Here is a 16,978-nt window from a genome sequence, read left to right as displayed (position 1 = left end):
ATTTTCATCATCTTATCTTTATTTTTTCTCCATGTTTTGGTTGAAGAAGACTTTCCAGCACTTTCCCAGAAGTCCAGTCGAAGCAGAGAGAGATGTCTGATCTTCTGGTTTTGATCGAGGGGGTCTCTGACCTGCACGGATTTCCATAGCTGAAGAAAAAAAAGAAAAAAAACTGGGACCCATTAAATTTTTTTTTATTTTTTTTATTTTTTATTTATTTATTTTATTTTATTTTGCGGGGCCATCACACATGTGTGCATTGGTGCTTTGATCTCTGTCATTCATTTGGCCTTTTTTCCCTCCCATTCCCTTCTGTTGGATTCTTTTGGATTATAATTTTTTTGGGGGGTTGTTTGTTTGTTTGTTTTTGTTTTGCTTTGCTTTTTTGTTTGTTTGTTTGTTTGTTTGTTTTACATCAGTTTGGAGCACAGGCGGTTGGATTACTGAAACTGAATAAACGGATTTGTGGAAATGTTGGGTCCTCAAGAAGACAAATTATGTGGAATTGTTTCTGCTCTGGCGGCTTTGTCCTTTGTCTGCTTTGTACAAAGGTAAGAAAATGATAATGAAAATGATGACTATTGGATTGGATTACTGAGCCCACTTATTGTTCAAATCCCAACAGACACATGATTCAATGATAGAGATATAGCGTACATAGTGTTTAATTTCCTATGCCATTTTTTTTTTAGCTGAATAAACTGTCGAATTGTGTGTGTGCAGTGTCTAATAGAGAGAGAGAGAGAGAGAGAGAGAGAGAGAGAGAGAGAGAGAGAGAGAGAGAGAGTCATAGGCTATGTGTGAGAAACATGGTTATTTCAATTCTGCAGCGCATATTGAAAACTAAAAAAAAATATTTAGAATATGTCATATCTTTTGTTTGTCGATTATTTTTCTCCTTTGAAAAAAAACAACGAATTAATTTCCCTGTCCAGGTAAATAGTAAATTATTTAATTATTAACTAATTAAATATATTTAACATATATGTTCCTAAATACTCATACTGCATTCTCCATCCACTTGGGCCAGTGATTTAACAGTGACATCTCGGTATTCTGGCATCAATTAAAATCAGGGCATGACAGAGCTGTGTTTTGAATCGCATTTAAGCAAAATGTTGTAGCAACCTTCGGTTTCATCTGTAACAATACATATTTTTATGCAATGATCCACTGAGTGAAATACACATTTACAAATGATCAGTGCTTTTGTTCTGATCCACCTCCACCCATACCACCATGTCACTGGCGTTAGAAGAGATCCATCATCACTCAGCCAATAAGAATAAAAACGACGACGCCTATTAGTCAATAATGGTTAATGACATGTGTTCGCTGGTGATCATTGAGATGCGACGTGGCTTTGAAGCCTCTGAGGCCGAAGACGCATATATCTTTTCTCCATCTCATACTGTGTACATGCGGAACACCTGTAAGACAAACGTCAAGCCTTATTATATGTTAAACACTGCTGTCTTTACTCATCGCATGTCGTGATTATTATGACTAAATCTAATTGAAATCAACAGTGGTGGCCTAAAACCCAATGCCTTTCATTTTTACGTTTTACTATTTTCATTTCAAGTGCAGTGTGCATGGCTGAGATATGGCATTTTCAAATGCATTAGTTTGAAACCACACAGGATTTTTCATGTGCAAATTAGTAGTTGTCAAACACTAACATATGCCTCTAAACAGGGTTTTTTTTAACCTTTATAGACCCAGGCACCCCCACCTACAAGTTCAACCAGGGACTCCCAACACTTTCAATGTATATTAATTTTCATGAATAATATTAACATTATCAAACAGCATTACACACATCGAGACAACAATTCACAATAGCCTATGTAGATATTTTTTTTCTTCTTCTATTTTTAAAGGTAACACTACACATTTTTTGTAAGCAGACATGTCCATAATGTTATACTACATCGAAAACTATTTTATTTATAAATTATTATGCATACAGCCGTAATGACCTCATATTAGTTGAGACTGTGTTGAATATTTGCTCTTTTCAAAATGTGCCTGTCATACGACACGATTCTCTACAATGAACTAGTGAAGGCTAAATTGTAAAAATATGAACCTAAATTTTAAAATGTCTTTTAAACATTCATATACATTTTATCCTAAAATCTTAAAAAAAGGAATATGTTATGCGTCAACTATCCATCTGTTGACAGAGCCTCAGGGGCCCCAGGACCCCGAGTTAAAAAAACCTGGCTCTGGACTGCATGTTTGAACCAGATAAACCCAGTCATGCCAGTTGTCAAAGTTACATGTTGAACTGACCACCCCCATATGACAGAAGGAAAGTGAAGTCGTGCACAGTCATTATTAGATGTTTCTGTTAAAGATCCAATTGTGCTTTCAGTAACACTTTATGCTCTGTAAAACAATAAATTATTCAATCACATAGATTTATGTTAATGATTATGTGGTGGTTATATTGATCTAAAGATAAGCCTCTTCGGATTGGCAATTACGCCAAACATTCTCAGTCTGTCTGAATGAAAACAAAACGCATTGCTATAAAACAATCAAGGATATATGATTCAATTGCATCATATGAATGAACAAATTTGCTTTAAGCTGTCTATTTGGTTTAGCTGAATTTTGACAGAAAGCGCTCTCAATTCTCTCTCTTGCAGCACCTCCACCGGACATACCGGAATATCTGTGGCCAAGACGACAGTGGACAAATTGCTGAAGGGGTATGACATCCGTCTCCGGCCAGACTTTGGAGGTACACATGATCCTTTCTTAAAAACGTATTCCTAAACTCTCACCAGTCAGTCGCTATATCGGAGAAGTCTGGAGTCTAGTGAGAAACGTTATCATTGGCAAATGCAGTACTGTATGTATATAGAAAATGTAGAGCTATGTTTTCCGCATTGCACATCTGATCACAAATCTCCTGTGTAGGAAGGTTTTCAAAACTTGCTGGTTTGTTGCTCATGATCTCATGTAAAGACGGAATATAAAGTGACTGTATGATGAAGGCAGACATTTTAAAGAAATTGCTGAAACATCTCATGGTTTAATAGCATCAATTTCAAGGTTAGGCAGAGAAAACAAGGAGTTGTTTGGGATGGAAAGGCACTTTGTACTCTTGTATCACATATTTATTTATTTATTTTCCCCCGGACCCCTCCTTTCCTATAAAAAGTTGTGTGGGTACAGTTTTCACAAAGGCTGAGCACACAGTTTTAGGTTGCAGCTCATGGTCCATATTTCTGCACACGTTCACATTGTTGAAGGACAACGGGATGCTTCTCGAACCACAAAGTCGGGGGGGAAACTTTGAAGTTGGCTTGTCTGGCTATTCATCACAATCATTCTGTTTGCCCCCTGATATCGCAAAGAGACTATACATTTGCTACAGAATGTACTTTTCAATTCAGCTTTGCAGCTACCCATCTATCTATCTATCTATCTATCTATCTATCTATCGATCTATCGATCTATCTATCTATCTATCTATCTATCTATCTATCTATCTATCTATCTATCTATCTATCTATCATCTATCTATCTATCTATCTATCTATCTATCTATCTATCTATCTATCTATCTATCTATCTATCTATCTATCTATCTATCAATCTATCTATCTCTATCTGTCAATGTTTGCCACTATTTAAAATGTCATATGTATATTATTTATGTTTTTTGTCAATATTTGATAGATTCCCTCAAACTGTATTAGATTTGCCTTTTGGCCTTTTTGACTTTGCTGGTAGAGATGACAAGTCCGATATATAATTCCTCTGATTTGCTGTATTTCCGGACACATTGACCAATTGGAGATCATTAACATGTTCTCTATTCTCTTCAACACCGTTTGTACACCACACAAAGGATTTTTGAATGGTTTCACCAAGAGTGATGGCCCCTCCACAGAGCACTGATGCAGCGCTGCACGTTTGTATTGGGAGCAGTATCCGCTCTGATGCGGGCCAGGGAACTGTAGTCTATCACATTCTGATAATTCTATCATCAGTCAGAGCCCAAGTCTCCTGACACAACTGCTGACCAACTTCAGCTTTGGAGCACCGTGCATTTTAATTGGACCCAGACCGCAACTACGCTAGCCAGAGAGAGAGAGAGAGAGAGAGAGGGGATGGGGGGTGAAGAGGGCAGAGAGGAGAGAGATGGAGAGAAAGAAAGAGGCCAGTTAGGTTGTCGGGAAACCAGGCTGCCCTAAAAGAGCTTCATCTCTCTGGCCGGCTAGAGGGATAGCCGCGGGGTTTGGCCGTGGTTTAGTTGTGTGTGTGCGCATCCCAAGTCACATCACAACACACATGAAGGCAAAGCCTGCTTACACATACATGAATTCACACAAAAACAGTTGCGCAACAGTATTGCTGCGCAACAAAAAAAATGCCATTAACAAAATATCCACAAGCAAGTTTAATGAACCTCTAAACGTACTGAAAATGCGTTGCACATTGCGTTTTTTAAAGGCATTGTCATTATTTTCTGTGCAAATATCTTATTATAGATTGCACCTTCCAATTTGCTGACAAACTTAACACTGCAAATGCCAAATTTCAATTCCATTTAGCATGCTTGATATATAGATTTGACGCTCAAAATTTTAATTTGTTTAAATATCATAAAGGTACTGATTACTAAAGGGGTCATGACATGTTTTTTTTTTTATTATTATGTTCCCTTAGGTGCAATTATAGTATTACTATAGTTTTTTTTACAAAAAAACTTTTAAAATGTAATGATTTATGACATTTCCCCACCCTGTTTCTCATCCTCTGATTCAAACAGTCTGTTTTGGGGGTGTTTCCCCTTTAAGAGTCCAGTGTTAACGCCCACTGTTATGATTGGATAACGTCAGTGCCAATGCATCAATTATTAACGCCCCCAGCCAGAACATTTGCGGATTCAGCATATTTAAAAAGTAGTTTAAAGTTTTAAATACATTACTTACAGTTTGCGTCGTCGTTGTTGAGCCCAGAATAGTCGGCACGGACTTATCTTTGAGCAACAGTTTTCTGGCAAAGCCAGCATCATTTTGGGATTTGTTCTCAAAACAGTCATCCTTAAAATGGACTGGGACGTCCGCAAAAAAATAAAGTGCATCCATTTTTCCCTGACGACTGGATCTTTCGCAGCGTATTCAAAGATGTTGTTTGTCCACAGCCAGGAACAGCACATCTGCGTGGCATCGTAATTTCCCTGTACACAGACCCACTCGCTGTCCGTCGACTGAACACTTGTGAGAAACGCAGCGCGCGGGCGCGACAATGATACGAAATGAGCGTAGTTGCCTTGCGCTTTAAGCGTAGTTGTCTTGTGCTGGAGCCGGTCTATATGCAAACGCTGGTACGTCACTTCGTACCGTGACGTCACTTCTTACCATGGATACAGAACGAGCTGTATTTAGAGCTTGATTAAATAAATGATTCGTTTATAATGGGAGGACGTCTTAAGCTATGAAACTTGCAGGACGTTTTAATGGTACAAAGACCTCTTATATACCAAAAGATCAAGGCAAATTTGGTTTCTCATGTCATGACCCCTTTAAATGGTTATTCAGTTTGGATATCTAGTTGACTTCGATGTGCCTCAAACAAAACTCTGACTATTATTAAAGTGCATATATTTTGCTAATTTAAATTCATTATTATTATTATTTAAAAAAAAAGGGGGGGGGGGGTCTGCTTAAATATATTTACATGATTTAAAGTTCAAAAAAAGTTCCAAAACACATTGCCGTTTTTCTCAGTCTCTTTGGTTGCATTGCTCAGATCACAGTTGAAATTCTCAAAACTACTTGTTTTATCATAGTCACTTGTGCACATCATAAAAGCAATTTAACATTCTTCTGAACACACTTCCAGTACGTTCATGCAAATGATTATGTACAATTGTCTGCTGTTTCCTACATTATCAATTCCTTATGTCATGTTGATCATAATACATTATACTAGTTCTCTGTTGAATAGTAGTATACCTCAAAACATCTAGGCATTAGTTCATTGCGTAAGTCATTAAATGCAAAATGGTGGAACTAGTTGTCATAATCAAGCATATTTTCTATTAATTTCTATTAGATTTTTTTTTTTTTTTGTATGTGCCCTGAATTGATGAACTGCACAGATGAGTCTTGAATTAAACTAATAAAGGGGATTGTAAAGCATTAGATCAAGCAGTTCAGAGGTGCATCTAATGACCTTTCGGTAGACAGAGAACAACACTGTTACAAATTCTGATAATAGAAGAGCAACAGAGAAACGAACAGGGTCAACAGGCGGGAAGAAGAAGAGGAGTATAAGGATGCTTGGAGGAAGGGCAGAGAGGCAAAACAGTTGAAGAGTTAGAAGAGGCCAATGTCATACTGTACTGTAGGCACATTTCCGATAAAATAAATACCACTATTGTGTACCATGTTCTCAATCATGGCGTTTCAATGGCAGAGGCTGGTCAAGCGGGGCAGCCAAATGTTGAGAGAACAACCGTGTCATCAATCATTAAACGTTCCGTAGACAGAACAGAACAATATCTAATCCAACAATGTGCACTCTTCTGTAATACTGTGCACTTACTGTAATGCTGTAATGCTTTGTTACAGTAGTCCACTCACATTTTACAGTATACAGTAAATATACGTATACAGATACACGCATTATAGACATACATGTCTTGTCTCTTTTTTTGACATTTTACTGTCATTTGCTGTGCATCCGCCTTGTGCATTTTCAGTCAGTCATCAAAACCATCGCCATAGTTTACATCAGGAAATACTGTCAGATTATACACTATACACATTGTTAACGCAATGCTCTTACCACTGAGCTACAGGATTGTATATATATATTTTTTTCTCAACATACGTAGATGATGACAATATTTAAATGTTTGGGTTAACTATCCCTTCATGTCACCATGTATTCATAAATCATGTGAATGTATTCTAGCAGACCCCCGTCTCCCCACCCCGCATCCATCCATGTATTTGTTAGTTCCAGTCTTCCTATTGTAGCCATTCTCACCCTGTTTGGGTTCATTGTTTCAGCAGCAGTAGATGATGAGTCATTTTATTCAGCCTTGCTTTACACTCGACTTTCTTGCCCTTCATGTTAGCGTTATAGTTATTGACTTTGGCTTTGGCTCCAGCTCTCAACAAGTAGCCCATGGGTGTGCTGTACGGTCTGAGAAAGCAACCTGTCTGAGCAGAACTCACATCGGACTCAGCTTGAGTGGAATACAAAGCCCTGATGCTTTGCTGTCTACTGCCTTGTTTCTTAGGAAATAGCCTGAGTCCTGACTGAAATTATACTAATACTTGATTTGAAACTCGTTGTAGGCAGCAACGCAGTGAAGCGTAAAAGACTTCTGACTCACAATTGAAGTCAGTATAAAATGAGCATATTGCCAAAGCAATGTTTGCTAAACAAAGACATGATTATTTTACACTGTAAACATAATACATGGTGCAGACAAATCTTTTGTGACAGTCCACTTTCAATCATTTTTAATGAAAAAACTATTTAACTATTTAATTTGATCCGTTTATAATCTGAATTTATATAGTTTTAGTATTTTCTTTGCAAGTGACAATAGTATAGTTAGGTGCTATTCATACTTATTGCAAATAGTGGCAGATACTATGAGCTTTTCATTTGTTGTAGTACATTATACAACTGTATGTAATAACATTCATTGTATATTATTATATTTATTAAAATCATAAATTGATGCTGACTTATCCATACATATACGCCTAACCCTAACCATATAGACAATTTTGATCGGTAAAGGTGTCCTCGCAGGTCCAGGTTATGAGTGTAGTAACATATGAGTTGCACACATTGCGTTCAATGTGTCAGCCCGTCAAATCAACATCCAGTTTCAATTATAGCCCTATTCAAATCTGTAATGAACTTTATATCCAGTTTTCAAACGTTTCCTTAATTTTTGCTTAACTCTTTCCCGCCATTGACGAAATTTTCCATCATTTGTGAGATAACGTTTCCCCGCCATTGACAGAACTTTCCAGTTTTCCGTGTTTTCACTGTTATACGCTAGGGGGCGCTATCACGAATCTTCTGCGATCAAAACACATGCGAAGAAGATGCAGAAACAAGCGAGATCTCTGCATGCATTAGGGGTGTTGATGGATTCGATCTACTCCATTTTGATCATCATTCTGAATATGATCCAGACATCTTTGCAAAAAAATAGATTGTCTCAGTTTTTTGCTTAAAATTTTGCTTTTTTATGAAACTTACCAACATTCAAGTGGTGATTAAAAAATAATACACAAAGCTTATTTTGTTTGTTTAAAGCAGAGGGTGTGTTCTTTCTTTTAATATGTTGCATGTTCCGGAATTCATACAACAAAATATTCTGGGGGCCATGATTTTTTTTTTGAAAATGATTTTTCTTTTTACGCTGGTGGCTGGCACTCCGAACTCATATGCAATTGGAACAGGGAGAAGAATGGGAATTGGAAAATGGCAGATTCAAACTTGAGTCGTTGCATACAAAGTTTGTCTTTTGTCATTTTGTCTGGCTTAGTAGTGGGCAGAGTTAGTGTAACAAGATGCCTTTGCCAACAAGATGGCCTATTTATGTATTTATTTAATAAACTGGTGAGAGATACAATGTCTTGGATAAATGAAAACGTAAAACAGTGGAAGACAGAAACATTACAAATATGTTGAATAACTGGTCCATAGAAAGTTGGACATATAATAGTATATAAATTAATAGTGTAACATTGTTGCACATCCGTCTTGTTTCCATGCCACTTGCTTTCTGCATAATAATGGCCTATTTTTCTTAGTAAAAGCTTTAGGCTAGTAACATACAATATTTTCAATTCAGAACAATATTTAATGTATTTCCATGTATTTATTTATTAGGTAAGCAGCCGTGTTATAAGTGAGGTAATGTACAACCAGTTGGTCATTGAATGTAGTTTAAATGAAACTCCTTCAGGGTTATAACGACCCTGTTGCAAATCCTGATCACCCTGTCTGGGTTTATTTTGTGATCGTGACCAGCCGGCTGTACACGATCTCTTATGTATAAAACCTAAGAGTGTAAATATCCCAGTGGAAAAATGACAATGGAAAATGATCATTTTGCTCCATTGAAATGAAACCGAATTCCCCATTGTCTAGAAGAGGAAGACAGGATTAATTACAGCCTGTGCTGGCCTTATTTACAACCTCAATAATCAGGGCAGCCTCTGAAGGTCTCTGAAGACCTTGAATTTACGAGATTGCTGTTTCTCATTTCAAGTCATCCTCTCTAACAAAAGATACCTATATGTTCCCAGGTCTGGTTGAGTCTGGATATGTTGCCGGGGCCTGTTTATGTGCTGCCCATAAAAAACATGCTGAAAGTTTAATCAACAGAATGGAACATGAATACAGTTGCCTAGATACGCAACATGTCACACCCGAGGCCATAAATCAACTACATGTTTTTTTTTTCTCTCGCAAAAGAAAGTCTTTTTTTTATATACAGTATGTATAATTAGTATTATTCATATTCAAATAAAATAACTCTTCTATTATTCTATAATAAAACTGATCTTAATAGGGATCCTCGTTATAATGTTAAGATAAGTATTAACATTTAAAAAAAGAAAACTGTAACTTGCCAAGATGCAAGCTACTCATTATTTACATAATTTAAAAGCTACAATGGGGGCACTATCTCTACTATAAAACTTCATAGTGTATTAACTGTGTCCAAAACAGCAGCATTTAACTAACTATTTCACTGTAAAAGAAGACCAAAAACGCACCAAAGGAACTTGTATCAGTAAGAACTATCCAAACAAACCAATTCACTAAAAAGTGATTTACTACATACTGTAAGAGAGTTTAAAGTGATAGATCACCCCAATAAATAAATAAATAAATACAAATAAACCCATACATGTTTAGAACAACTTGAGGGCGAGTAAGTGAGGAAAACATTTTCATTTTTGGGTGAATTATCCCTTTAAGGGGAACCCACTTGGCTGTGGTGTAGCTCTGTAACACATTTATGTGTGAAAATGAAACACAATTACATTCACATACCAGGGTCACACTTCTCGCTCATCCTTACATATGTGTGAGCACAAACAAAATATTTACCTGTGTGTTTACATTACATAAGCAGATCATGTTTTCCGGCACCCCTCCTGACACACACACACACACACACACACACACACACACACACACACACACACACACACACACACACACACACACACACACACACACACACACACACACACACACACAGGGCATTCTGACAGAACAGGCTCCCTTCTATCGGTCTGTATCAGAGGATCACAATCTGCCTGTATGGAAAGCTTCTAATTGAAAGTGTGTGAAAGTATCAATTAACCGCATTTCTCTCTCTGTACTGATTTGTTGATGTGGACACTACTAATGCCAACAGCAATGCTGTGCTGCAAACAAACACTGGAGGAATAATATACTTAAAAAAAGAATATACTTAGTGTGCAAACTAAATGTAATGTTCTCAGGACACTTAATTGCATGTTAATTGCAATTAAATGCAATTATTTTAACTTACGTGTTTGCTTTTTCACTCATTTATGTATTACTTAAGGAGCCCTCGTCTCAGTGTGTAATTTCATATTCACATCTATTGTCTATGAAAAATGGTCAAAGTGTGCTGTTGAATGTACTGATAAGCATTTATGGTAAATTAAAATATATAATTTCATGAAACTTGCATGTCATGTATTCAAATATATTGGTACATTTGTAATAATGAGGTTGCCATGTCAAATAACAATGTAATATCAAATAACACACTACAGATACAATTAATATCAAGTACTTCACATCTCCTTTCGTATGTTGAACAACACATCAACATAAGTGTACTTCATTAAAGCATGACAAAAGACTATTAGATTATAATGATTTAAAATGTTCTTTAACGTAAAACTTTTCATTTTATATTATTACAAATTGCACTTTAAAAGTCTACTTGAGTGTGTTAAGAAACAGTCATGAATGTACTCTCCTTTAAGTACACTGAAATGGCCTTTTATTTAATTAATATTATAATATATGTAAGTATAGTTTTTTATATACGTATATTCTTGTAAGATTTGAAGTACACTAAAAGTGCACATTTAATATTATTTGTCGATACAGTTTTTTTCTTTCATCGCAATGAATAGTTCGCCCAAAAATGTAAATTATGTGATCATTTACTCACTCCTTGCCACTGTCACCTCTGACTTTTGGCTTGCTTAGTTGGCGACACTTAATATTCAACAATATTATTGATCTGCCTGCAGTGACACCATTATATGAGAACTGAACTGAGCTGGACGATGACATCACTGTTTTCTCCAGAGCGCTATATATATGTATATAAATGAACTAAATTAATAACTTAACTTACATATAATAAATAATATTATACTTATTAATACATAACTTACAACAGAAATAAACCATCACTGAACTTACTTAAGCTGGACTATGACATTATTTTCTTCTAGATCTGCTGTACAGCCGAAACAAACTTTGCTGCATTATTTTCCTGTTATCTCTGTAAAGCTGCTTTGAAACAATCTGTATTGCAAAGAGCGCTATATAAATAAAGGTGACTTGACTCTCATTTTTATTTCTAACCATATGACTTTTTTCTTTTTTTCGTGAAACACTATAAGAGAATTTTAAAGAATTGTAAACTGGTTGCTTTGAGACTTTCAAGCTTCAAAAGGATGCTCAAGCACCATAAATGTATCGTAAAAGCAGTCCACATGATTTGTGCTACACTATGTCCCAAGTCTTCAAAAGCCATACAATATATTGGTCTGACGAAGAGACAAAAACTTTTGACTTCTACCGCAGCTCTCAAATTTAATTTGCATTTACGTATATTCCAATATTTTTCTCGTGACTTATCACAATGCGCCAGTGTTAAAGGGCACCTATTATGGAATTTTGAAATTTACCTTTCATGTAGTGTGTAACATAGATCTAGGTGAACAAAAACATCCTGCAAAGTTTGAAATATGAAAGTGCACCGTATATAAAGTTATTGTCTTTCAAAAGTGAGAGTCGACTCGGAGTCATTTTTATGAATCGTTAGAAGACCGAAGCTTTTTCTCTGACTAGATGACGTCAACTTGTCAAGTTATTTGAATACGATACGCCCACTTATTGCGCTCCAAGGCCAGCAGGGAAACATCATGGCGACGAGACGCTGTGTTCTGAAGTGCGAGTCAAAAGCAAACTTTTTTCATCTGCCCAAGGAGGAGCATTTGAAGACTAAGTGGCTACAATTCATATAACTATACCACAGAAGTATAGTCCGAGCCTTGTGCTTTGTTCGCGCCGTTTTGAAGACGATTGCTTTTTAAATGTAATCAAACTTGGATTCGCGAGCCGGCTGATATTGAAGGAAGGTTCAGTTCCAAGTGTATTTGCATCAGCTTCCTCCTCCGTATCACAACCTGTAAGTGTTATTAATAATTTTTGCTTTTATATTTTATGTAGCATGCTTAATAATAATTTTGTTTGTTGTGTAAGCACCGTTTAGCTTCTAGGTCTTCAATGACAATTGTATTGAGATATGTGAAGTGTTTGTCGTTGTTTTCGGAGTTGTCTTAAAGAATAGAATAATACCTCGTAGTAACGTAACTGCATTTTTTTTTTTGTAAAAACGTTATGTTTATGCATCGGGCTAACGTTAATTCAAACAAAGACTGATTGTGCTTTTACAATATGAACTCTGGGCTATGCTCGCTAACATAACATTACATTCTTTATCTTATTTTTCGTTTTTTACTACAAACTATAAAGCAGTGGACTATAATCATTATTATAATACAATTTAATTGATAAAAGCATCATTGTACTCCGTGTTAAAAATAAGTATTATCTATGTAAACACTGCTGGGTCATCTGACCAATCACCGCAGATTAGCGTCGCGCAAAGGAGGGGTTTGAAAAACGAGTCGTTGAACGATTCATTTGGGAGTCGATGAGCAAATCACGTAAAAATAAATGCATATTATACGAAAACAAAAGTGTTTTTTGACATTGCATTCATGTAAAACTGTTGTTGGGGACTCCCACAACAACATTAGGAACATTTTAAATGTCATAATAGGTGCCCTTTAATATGTGTATATGTACACGATATAAAACCCACATCAGATTACTGTTTTTCACACTATGCTGGATTACCTTTCTCTGTCGTCCTGGTACTAAAGCTTCGTATGAAAAAGAGGGGTGTCCTGCTCCCTGAAGAATAAGGCCTATAGTCTAAGAGAGAGACCATTGAAACGAAACTATGAACAAAAGGCCACTAATTACATTATCTTTGAGGAGCTCACCATTTTTCCCAAGATGTAAGTGGCCCCCGTGGACTGCAGGAAATCTAATAAAAAGCAGTGGCCTGTAAATTGTAGCAGTAAGTGTTTTTCCTGTTCTGGGTTATCGGCATCTCCTTCAACTTTAGTACTTTGGGCAATGTTTTAAAAGCTTTCAGATCAACACTTTGTAAATTACATTGGAATTTAAAGAAATGTCATGAAAATATATCAGATGTGCTGTAACTATGTAATAAACATGTAATAGAAAACATTTCTAAAGCATTTATTGCTGCTCCGTATCATTATGCTGAGTAAATAGCCATTTTATGCAACTCCAGCTTTCTCCTTAACCAAAACTGAATCACAACCATTTCAAACTAAATATTTAGATTGGATTAGGAGGGCATATTCTGTTAAAGTGCTCAATAATGTGTCAAGCTCTAGAAGCAAACATATAGGGTTCCTAACTCAAGTGCTATATGCCACCACATCTCATAAGTACATTTACATCGCAGGGCCGATATATAATCCAAATGGTTGCCAAGTCTTAGACAAATAGCAGTGCAGAGTAGCCAGAGGGCAGACCATCTCGTTAGCAGTGTGATTTACTGTCCCTGGCCTTAGACCACTGTGTATGTGTGTGTGTGTGTGTGTGTGTGTGTGTGTGTGTGTGTGTGTGTGTCTGTGTGTGTGTGTGTGTGTGTGTGTTTGATGATATGTATTCACTCTGATGGAACGTACAAGCTGACACTTCTCCTTCAAGCTTAATGCATTGCTGTGCATTACATGCAACTGTCATGAGCAAGGTGCTTTAGATAAATCTTAACTTGGGAGGATGTATATGTCTGTACGCTGTCTTAGCGCTGGACAGTATGTTACTGTGATGTACCATTTTCTGAGGCTCTCAGGGACTTATCTCAGAAAACCATGTAAAGCTGGTCTGCGATATGATGTCAGATGCAATTTTACCAAGTTGTGGTTACTGAGCAATATAAGGATGTCTCTACTTTTTTCCATGTACTATCACTCACAAGAGTACAAGCTTAACAAAATGCAGTATGTAGTGCTAGTCAAACAGAGGTTATTCTGGGGGTGGGGCATCAGGAATTTGTCACAGCATATTCAATGGGGCTCCATTAAAATGCCAGGAAATGCCTGCTGTGTTTGGTTTGGGCATGGAAGGCAGGTTCAACGAGTCACTGGCCAGTAGCAGAGCCCCCCCCCCCCCCCCCCCCCCAACCAACCTTATAAAGGAGAGCCGCTCTGAAGGGATTTTGCACAAGATGTGCAAATGAGAAAACCTGCCCACCAACTCTCTCCCATCCAGTTTGAGCCCCTCACCCTGGAGACAGCACTTTACAGTAAATCTGGCTGTCATCGCCTCTGAAATGGGTTTTATGGTCTCAGATCCCACCGTTAACAAAGCTTGAAATGGTGGCGACACATCCATAAAGCTGCGAACATGTACTCTTTTCCCTTAAGAATGAGTCTACTCTAGGCCTTTGGTTCCCTTTCGAACTGGGATTCACACTGCATCTGAAAAATACGCTATGGGGAACACAGCAGAGCTTCTTGTCAGACATAGTGTCTCGTTCCCCTTCTCAGGGAACCAGGGGTACATTCATAACCGAGACGTTTTTCCTCGTGTCTTGATATTAAACCAGGCTAGAGTTGCCACATAGACGCAATTCTGTTCTCTGCAGGTAAACTACATTTTTTGTTGTGTTTTCTAAGACAAGCATCACTACTGTTATTGCTCATTCTTAGAGTTAAGAATCTGAATAAACCTTAAACCTTAAAGATGCATTGATTATTGCTTTGCATAAGCAGCTCCAGATTATTGCTTTGCATAACCAGCTCCATAAGTATGGCTTTCATGATGTAGTATTGCTCAGTAGTGTAGTAGAGCATGGCACTTCCAGAGGGCTTTAGTACGAGTTGTGTAAAACCAGTCTCACAATAAAAGAGCTCAAAGACTTTTAGAAGCAAGCTATAATGGCAACACAATGTAATGTCAATTCATAACTATGTTTGGTGAATTGGTGAAACGTATGCATTTGTAGGATCTCTTTTTTGTTTTTGTACAATCTTCTTATGGCCTAGTGAATGTTTGTTTCTGGGCTTACTTTTCCCCCTAATAATCGTACAGGTACATTTTTGTATGAATTCACATCGTAAGAGTCCATACAAAAAATGCCACCTCGTAAAATAGTAACACCTGTAAGATCGGGTTGAAAATGACATGGCTGCTTCAGCAAATCCATTTTTATCTCATTCATGCATTTTTGAAACACTCAGTTAAGCTTTGGGTAGGATTTACTGTATTTGGTACATTATTTTCAAACACGATATAGAATTAACTTGGCACCACTCACCGGACATTTCATCTGAAATATCTCTTCCTTAAATGCTATTCTTGATTTTGTTGATGATTTTGTGTGTAATGCTGTATTGCCGGATGGATCATTCACTTGTTCTCTTCTACTTTATTGCTGTATGTGTTCCATTGTTATATTGTGAAATGTCCTTGAGTTGGCAGAAAGGTGCTATATAAAATGAACATATTATACAACAACAACAAACATTGCCAGATTCATGATCATCTGTTTCTGACTGAACTGAACACACTTTTAGTGCCATTCACTTTAACTGTGAAGGTGTCATGAAGCATGGACATGTTTTTCCAATTGAGACTGGGTTGCAGTTCTTTCTCACATGGAACACAAAAGAAGATATTTTGAGACACATTTTGAAAACATCTCCTTTTGTGTTCCACGGATGAAAAGAAGTCATGCAGGTTTGAAATGACATGAAGATTCCATGAATATCCCTTTAATAAACAACCAGCTCCATGTAAAATAAAAACGTCTGTATTAGGCTACTGATTTGACTGGAGTCTCTTCTGAGTGTAAATATATTCTTCAAAAATATTATTTTTAGCAATGATTTAACAAGGGAAAAATTACTGAGTGCACATGAATGATACCTCAAACCATGCGGCTTGTTGGATATCTGATTTATTTCTGTCTGGTGGATAGGGTTGGGTATCTATTTTAAAATGGCACCGGTGCCAAAACGGTGTCTGAACCGATACTTTTTTTTTTAAAAGCCTCAAAACGATGGTGAATGACATGAAAAAACGTTTTTTTTTTTTATTGAAAAAAATAATAATAAAAAAATCTTAAAATTGAAAAATATATTATGTTTTTAAAGTATGGTTAAATATATAAATATAAGTAAATACAAAACATAAAAAAACAAACATAAAAATGTACATAAATTACAATAAAACCTAAGCCACCTAACCCAACAACAGTAATTTAAAGGGCACCTATTATGACATTTAAAATGTTCCTAATGTTGTTTAGGGAGTCCCCAACAACAGTTTTACATGCATGCAATGTCAAAAAACACTTTTGTTTTCGTATAATATGCATTTATTTTTACCTGATATGCTCACCGACTCCCAAATGAATCGTTCAACGACTCACTTTTCCAAACCCCTCCTTTGCGCGACGCTAATCTGCGTTGATTGGTCAGATGACCCAGCAGTGTTTACAGAGATAATACTTATTGTTTAACACGGAGTACAATGATGCTTTTATCAATTAAATCGTGTTATAATAATGATT

At 36.6% G+C, this 16,978-nt stretch overlaps 1 protein-coding gene across 1 annotated transcript in view; it reads left to right on the top strand.

Moving 5' to 3' along the window:
• Positions 1-430: 430 nt before the first annotated feature.
• Positions 431-16,978, top strand: part of gabrb4 (gamma-aminobutyric acid type A receptor subunit beta4) — a 76,103-nt gene continuing 59,555 nt past the window's right edge. Inside the window, exons 1-2 of the mRNA XM_079585538.1 lie at positions 431-551; positions 2,658-2,752. Coding sequence (XP_079441664.1) covers positions 472-551; positions 2,658-2,752 — 175 coding nt within the window. The 5' untranslated portion in view covers positions 431-471. The remainder of the gene's footprint in view (positions 552-2,657; positions 2,753-16,978) is intronic.

Source organism: Phoxinus phoxinus, assembly GCF_949152265.1.
Source record: "Phoxinus phoxinus genome assembly, chromosome: 17".
Classification (NCBI taxonomy): domain Eukaryota; kingdom Metazoa; phylum Chordata; class Actinopteri; order Cypriniformes; family Leuciscidae; genus Phoxinus; species Phoxinus phoxinus.
This window is presented reverse-complemented; position numbering and strand designations above follow the sequence as displayed.